Source organism: Eptatretus burgeri, chromosome 6 (genome assembly GCF_056783735.1).
Source record: "Eptatretus burgeri isolate ZD-2024b chromosome 6, Ebu_testis_v1, whole genome shotgun sequence".
NCBI lineage: Eukaryota > Metazoa > Chordata > Myxini > Myxiniformes > Myxinidae > Eptatretus > Eptatretus burgeri.
The window spans coordinates 51,814,368-51,822,063 of record NC_140966.1 but is presented as its reverse complement, the minus strand read 5'-3'; the positions used below and the strand labels follow the sequence as shown (position 1 = coordinate 51,822,063).

The 7,696-nt window shown below is 44.4% G+C and overlaps 1 protein-coding gene across 3 annotated transcripts in view; it reads right to left on the bottom strand.

Annotated features, from left to right (window-relative positions):
• The window catches only part of LOC147024774 (polypeptide N-acetylgalactosaminyltransferase 10-like), a 43,641-nt gene extending 36,821 nt beyond the window's left edge, over window positions 1–6,820 (bottom strand). Inside the window, exons 1-8 of one of the 3 annotated variants that reach the window (XM_085885027.1) lie at window positions 6,662–6,820; window positions 5,667–5,833; window positions 3,985–4,069; window positions 3,505–3,649; window positions 3,212–3,378; window positions 2,550–2,735; window positions 1,271–1,445; window positions 891–1,005 (exon numbers count right to left, since the gene is read on the bottom strand). In XM_085885027.1, coding sequence (XP_085741153.1) covers window positions 891–1,005; window positions 1,271–1,445; window positions 2,550–2,735; window positions 3,212–3,378; window positions 3,505–3,649; window positions 3,985–4,069; window positions 5,667–5,777 — 984 coding nt within the window. In that variant the 5' untranslated portion in view covers window positions 5,778–5,833; window positions 6,662–6,820. Of the gene's footprint in view, window positions 1–890; window positions 1,006–1,270; window positions 1,446–2,549; window positions 2,736–3,211; window positions 3,379–3,504; window positions 3,650–3,984; window positions 4,070–5,666; window positions 5,885–6,661 lie in introns of all 3 variants that reach the window. The other 2 variants (XM_085885026.1, XM_085885029.1) reach the window with 2 other exon arrangements.
• Window positions 6,821–7,696: the final 876 nt, after the last annotated feature.

Genomic DNA, 7,696 nt, shown 5'->3' with positions numbered 1-7,696 from the left:
ATATGTGTTTGTATATGTATATGGACAATTTAGTGCAGTCAGTCTTCTGTAAGGTAAATGTTATTTTTCTTGTAGCCGCAGAGCGGGCACCTCGGGTGCATTGGGACATGGTGCATTGCAATGGAACATCTCAATGTCGCTCAATGTCACCCCTCTATCAGCTATTTTTGATCAATGATATTACGTGCCAACATTTTGACACTTACATTATGACGTTAATGTTCTTGTCAATGTTTGGCACATGATATCACGAACATCACATTGGCACTTTATATGATTAGCCAAGAATAGCTGCGGGAGACGTCTCAATGCAGCTCGGTTTCCCCTCCACGAAGCTGCCCTGTTGGTGTGACGTCACTCCAGAAGGTGGAGTGATCACCATGTGAGCCATTCAAATGCATTCCATTTGCTGCATTGCTTTTTTCATCGTTGATAATTCCACTAATCTGCAACCTTTCTTCTTCCACCGTGACAGTTAATTTCAGTAATTTAATTTCTCTTTTGTGGTACATTCACTCCTTGCCACTGCATAGTCAAAGTGCAGGCATACGGCAATGTGATATCTGGGACATGATGCGTTAATTTTCTTTGACCTTGAGCTAATTTCGAACCTTAATGCCTGCACTACTATCACTTTGTATTCTTCATGCTGTCGGGCGAAGTTTCTAATACGATAAAGACAAGCATCAGACAAATGTATGCAGACAATTGCTGGATCATTGATTGTATTGTCAGGGGAAGACGGGGTGGGGGGGGTGAGGTTTTTGGAAGAGTCGTGGATGAAGATTTTATTTAAAAAAAATTGAGACTGCCCGAGGAAGAGTTGTGGAAAACATGTGTGATTTTCCTAAGAGGAAGGTCACAAGACTCGTGAGGTGCATTTGGCTGACCTTGAATGAAAGAGCCAGGTTTTCTCCCCCCATAACCTCCAAGCCAGGATCGTAACCACCAATTTTTTCAAAATACTCACGCCACACTGCAAACACACCCCCCAGCACCGCAGTGCTGCACAAATATTCACTCACTTACCCTTTGCCTGTGGTCAATTCACATTGCACACAAACTTGCTTTGGCATAAATGCAGGTAATTAATTTGGTCAAAGGGATTCATACAGTGAGAACACTGTTGAGTAAATCACAGTATAACTAATGCACCACTCCACTAGTTGATGTACATCTTGAATATGCCAGCTACGTGACAATGTACAAACTATCAGTCGTTCACAGGTTAGTGGACCGCAATGTCCCATACGAAACGTTGGGGACATGCCTGTATGGTAGGTATTGTGGCTGTGTGGAAGGGAGAGGTAAGCGTTTGTAATCCAGGTTCCAGTCGAAAGCACCTTTTCGAGGTCCACCTCTTTGTGTGCGGTACTCAAATGTACCATGGTCAATGGAGTCGAGTAGAGGACATGCCACCATCTGTTTGCTCTGTTGCAGCCTCTCTGGGTGAAGCAAATATGTCAAAATAGAAATGTTATTACTGTACAGTCCAAGATTATTTAAAGTATTTTAAGGAACTGGAATTTGAATTAAAAAGAAAAGGAAGATTTTTAAAAAGCATTTTATGACCTCGTTATCAATGGGCAGAGTTCTGCCAACACACCACCTCAGAACCCCCCCCCCTCTCCCAGACTCTCACTTCACTCCCAGCCCCCCACTCCCTCCCCATGGGAAATCTGTTGCACTGTTGGAATGCGATGTTTGCTTATTAAAAAGGAACAGATGTAGATCTCTGCAATTTAACAAATGTGGAGTCCACAAGGATGTTCTGTTTTCGTCATGTGATGTAAATTGAGACCAATAATTGGCCATGAAAAGGTATGTTGGTGAGACCAGTGGGTTGAGGTTGTGGTTTCAAATGTGGTCTGATGGCAACTGAAGGATTTGGAATCTAAATTTCTGGGAAGAGAGCAAGTTTCACGGCAATTACCATCTCATTAGGGTTACTGTTTAAAATCCAGATGGTTCATGACCTTAGGGAGTGTGTAATCTGTCTACAATTCTTTATCTGAACTACATGTGATGCCAGTCCACACTTTGTGATTGACATAAATTATACATAAATCTGATTCTGATGTACCATACTCTGTTTCGGGGCGTCGGTGCTGCCGAAACAGTTTCTTTGCGAGGGTTATACTGGGTGGTTTGCCATTGCCTTCCCAGCAGTAGTCAGAACAGGAATTTGGAATTTGCTCAGGGTTCCGGTGATAGCTCGCCTACTCTTCACGAAGGACACTGTGGGATCTCCAACATTCACCAAGTCATGCCAGCAGACGGGACGTCAGTTTAACGCCCATCCATGGGAAGGCACACACATTGATGAATAAGTGTGTGTGTGTGTGTGTGTGTGTGTGTGTGTGTGTGTGTGTGTGTGTGTGTGTGTGTGTGTGTGTGTGTGTGTGTGTATGTGTACGTACGTACGTACACATCCACAGTGGATTAGGTTTATCCTGAAAAGATAAACACAAACAACCTCGGCATTCAGTACTTGCAAACCTGAAAATGAGTGAGTGATTGAAAAGGAATAAAATCAACTGAATGACTACCAAGTAGTGGAGGCAGCCAGTTGGCGTTGGGTTCACAATGGGAGTCGAGGAACACCAGTATGGGAGCTGAGGCGAGCCGGGCACCCAAGGTACGGGCCACAAGGGGGCCCGCCCTCTGACGCAGACGAGTCATACGTAAAGGTGGAAGGTCTTCTCTGTACCGAGCCAATTTCCCTGCGACTTCTCCTAGAGAGTAAAACAGGTGCTCTTGTTGTTGTTGTTGTTGTTGTTGTTGTTGTTGTTTTATTGTTATTCATTCACTGCATTATTGTTTGCATATCCTTTATTAATGTTCACTCATTTACCCGTTCATGGTGAATTCATTCACTCAGTTAATTCATTCATCAATGCTTGCCTTTCTCTTTCTTATCTCTTTGTTGTGATTGATTTTCTCATTGAATCATGAAGCTATCTCCTCACTATTCACTCATCGTCTATGGATACCGCATACTCATCATCTGTCATCAAGCAGGAAAGGATGAGGAAAAACAAACACAAACACACACACACACACACACAGAGAGAGAGAGAGAGAGAGAGAGAGAGAGAGAGAGAGAGAGAGAGAGAGAGAGAGAGAGAGAGAGAGAGAGAGAGAGAGAGAGAGACACAGACAGACAGACAGACAGACAGACAGACAGACAGACAGACACATTTGAACTCGCCCTCATCGCTGCTGTCGTCCACCAGGATGATTTCTGAGAGGAGTGCAGGCGGTGTGCGGGAAGAAAGAGCACGCAGTGTCCGAAGCAGAGCAGACCAGTGTTCATTGTGGTACGTGATCACCACAGAGATGGAAGGGAGAGAGCGTGGGTATCGCATGGAAGCACATCTGAAAAAAGAAAGTGCCAATCAATGTTGGACATTATATGATGAGAGACAGAGAGGTGACGCGAAAGCCGCCATATTTAAACATTATTAGATGACTCAGGAGCATGGATCGTCGAGCTTGCCTGACCTGCTGTGCCTCGTGTCAGGAATAGCGCGATCAACACTGATTTTGCCGCTGACGTGACCGTTGTAACCATAGCTTTGGTAACCATTGAGCTTGACACGTCGGTCATACGAAGAGTAAGTGTACGCTCTTCCTTGCTCTCCTGGGCCTGCAAGAACAAAGTGAAAAATGAGATGCAGTGTGAATGAATAAGGAAGGTGGGTTTGCAGACCCATTGTGTAAGCCTGCAAGGAGTTGTACAATCAGTGTAGTCATGGTAACAGTGAATATGTAGAAGATGACTATAACATGCCCGTCTCTCGTGTAAAAGGCAGATTTTCCCCCAATTACTCTTCCCTAATGTCTCCATGCGCTCGTGCATATACATGTCACCACCTTCGTGTGTGTGTGTGTGTGTGTGTGTGTGTGTGTGTGTGTGTGTGTGTGTGTGTGTGTGTGTGTGTGTGTGTGTGTGTGTGTGTGCCCCCCAGAGTGGCCAGTTACCAAGGCGTGTGGCTTGCAAACGTATGGAGGTGTGGTTCTGATAATCGATCAGCTCGGTCTCATTACCCTGGGCCGTGCTTCGTGCCTGAAATGTACACAGCCACAACATATATTCCTCGCATCACTGTATTTATTTCACTATTTTTTATACGGTGTAATTACTGTGATAATAACGACATGAGTTTGTAATTATTTTTATGGATGGCTGAGTTTCAAACAATGACTCTATTAAAGATAGCGTGCTATACATCGTTTTGGGCCCCATCTCTCAATGGTGAAGAATCACTTTTAAAATCCTCATATCCGGATTTGTATCTTCACCAAATTCCAACCAATTCTTCCTCATCGCACACCCAACCTGTCCACCAAGTTTCGTCCGAATCCGTCCACAACTTTTTGAAATATCGTGCTGTATATTGGTTTAGCCCCGTCTCTCAATGATGAACGTCGAATCACTTTGAAAATTAAATAATTCTCGTATCTGGATCGGGATCTTCACCAAAATGGAAGAAATTATTCCTTGTCACACACCGAACCTGTCCACAAAATTTCGTCCGAATCCGTCCACAACTTTTTTCAATATCCTCTTCACAGAGAAACATAACCTCCATCCTCCTTTGGTGGCGGAGGTCATAATGATCCTCCAAGAATCTCCAACACCCATGAAACTTTGTTTCCTCTTCTTGTTTTTTTTTTCATCTTTGCTGGAGATTATTGATGAGCCAAACATGTTGCTGTTGGAATACTTGACGACCCCCAACCTCGAAGATGATTGCTTCGATTTTACGCAGCCTGTGTTCTCCAGTGAACATGGATGGCAGTGTTGTGTCTTCTTGTGAAAATGTCCGTGGCTCAACATAAAGTACGAGCGCCGCCATATTGTTTTGGCTCAAAATCTGGGCCACAACCGTCCGTAGTCATGTCGTTTCATGACTGGACAAAAGTAAACAGCGGTCATGCAACCAAGCCACGCATAAGATCAACCACATCTTTGGTCCCAACTGTATTTGAGCTCAAGGCCATGGAAAATACCCTCCGAATGGAGAATTGAGAGAAAGACTGCACCACGAAGGAGTTGTCTCATCACCATGACATTTGAATGTTCACCATATCTGAACCACCTCACCTTCGTTACTTTTGGGGGTATACCTCAGTTCGTGGGGGAGCGAGAACACAGAATGGATCAGGGTGTACCAGAACAAAAGGAATAACAGAAAGAGAGGGGAGAAACACCAATAGCGGGGATGGGGGACAACATAGAGGGAGACTTGGAAAAGTAAGGGATGTGGGGAAGAATGAGGGAAGGGGGGGTGGGGGAGATGGATACAGCTGCAAATTCTCACGAAGGAAAAACTGGATGCTCAGATAGTGGTTGGCTTTGGTTGGGTTAATGGGGGTAGAAAAGATCATGGTTTTCGATGGTTGGGGGGGGGGTGATCTGAGACTTTGTTAATATTTCTTTACTCATCCACCCCGAACCAGTCAGCCACCCAAACTCACTTAACGGCCCTGGTGTCGTGTTTGTAGCAATTGACAAAAGTAATCTTATCGACTCTACGGGATAATCTTAACACCATGGTTGCACCTTTGCTTGCTCCAGTGTTTCTCAAGCTCAAAAGACTACACGACTTCGCAGACATCATCACAGCTGGACATCGACAGCATATTCGCACCGAACCCACCTGCCGCGACACTACGGCTGGAGCGTTGCTGTTTTTCCCCACAATGCTGAGCGACACGAGAACAATGGCTGTGAGGCACAGGCAGGTTCCCGCCTCGCCCCGCCGGACCATGGCTGACCATGGAACACCGAGCTGAACCCGAGCGCACGGGGTGAGTGCAATTCTCTCTGGAGATGGGAATGTCGACCGAAGAGTTTGAAACTGAAACGATAAGTCTCCTGAATGAATTGAGGTACACGGTGGGAGTAAAACGGTGGAAGAACATAAAGGTTGTGTGAATGTGACAATAGAGGTTAATAAAGCTGATACTGTGTGATGGAAGATTAAGGGAGAGTTTGTGAAGGAAAATCGAAGTTTTATGCTGGAATTACATAAAGATGAGGGAGGGGGGTTCAAGACTATGTTTGGGATTTGTGGGAATATCAACAACTTGAAAACAAAAGTGGAAATTGAAATGGTGTGTTCCAGGTAAGAAATGAAGCCAAAGGCCGGAGACAGGTGTCTGACTTTAACATTATTAAATTATTAAGACACTTGTAGGCATACAGTTTCTTCAGAAAGATGTTTCTGAAGTCCTTGGATACCTGGATGCAGAAAGCCAGGTAATAGTCATGCAGTTGGCTCTGCACGCAAGCGCAACGTTAAGTTCATTTAGAAATCCTGACACAAGCCATTCCAGAAAGAGAATATCCGCCGCCATCGCGCGTTTACAAATATTTGGGGGAAAACAAAATAGTAAGGCAAGTCACCGGAAATAATACACTGCCAACAGATTGTATCGACAATTATGCGGTTATCAATAAACAATGAGAAGGCAGGAAAAAAATTATTATATATATATATATATATATATATATATATATATATATATATATATATATATATATATATATATATGTATACGTATTCGAGAGAGCGCACACTGCCATAAAAGACAAATACAGGAGATATTGATAATGAGACAAAATTGCTATTTTCTGAACAAATAGTCTTACCTTCCTTCTCGAGCTTTTCGAGAGCAAACGATGGAGAAGGGTGAGATAGACGGACGGGCAATGCGAAGCACAAATAGGGTGCAGCGATCTCGCGCTCTCCTGGTACCCTCTCTCTGCTCTCCCTATTACCTCCTCCCTTCCTCCTCCTCCTTCTCGTCCTCCTCCCCCTAGCTTTCCTCACCTTCACCCCTTCCTCGATCCTACACATCTCCTTCACTTCCACCCTCCCTGCTGAGTCCCCCCCCACCCCTCACCACCTGCTCCTATCCATCCATACATACATACACACACACACACACACACACACACACACACACACACACACACACACACACACACACACACACACACACACACCTTTCCCATAAATTACACTCCAACTTTTTTTAAATCATTGTAGAGTTCCATGAACGACTGGTTCAAATTAATTGACTAGAAGGTGATTGACCAGGTATTTAAAATGGAGACGCAAATAACAAATTAATGTGTATGGGTTTCAGTCATCATGCCGGTGAATCGTACATAGCTCATGTTGGTCTCCTTTTCCACCCCAAACAAGACACCGATAGTTAATGGACTGAAGTAAAGGGGATTTTTCTTCGAGCTGTGACGTCATGCTTTTGTGGGATTGTAGCAATGCCATTTCAATGTGACACAATGAGGGGTGCTTGGCGCCCTCTGCTGGCATTTGTGATGCTGTGTTTGATGTGTAATTAGAGAACGCTGTCACCATTGTTTCTGTAATTTAACTATCATGTTTACTTGTACATGTCACTAACACACATTGGTGCTGTTCAAACTGCTAATGGGAGCGGGGGGGCGGTGGGGGGGGAAATTCCATATCTTTGTCTTTAATTCGACTACTACTACTACTACCACGACTTTAATCCCCCCAATTATTCCCACTTTTTTGGGAGGGGTCGGTCAGGGGAACGTTTTTGGCCCAAGACTTTCACGAACGAGCTGGTCAGGCCTGACGTTCAACTGAAGGTGGCAGGAATTTGTAATTTTTAATGGGATGCCGGCGATAACTTT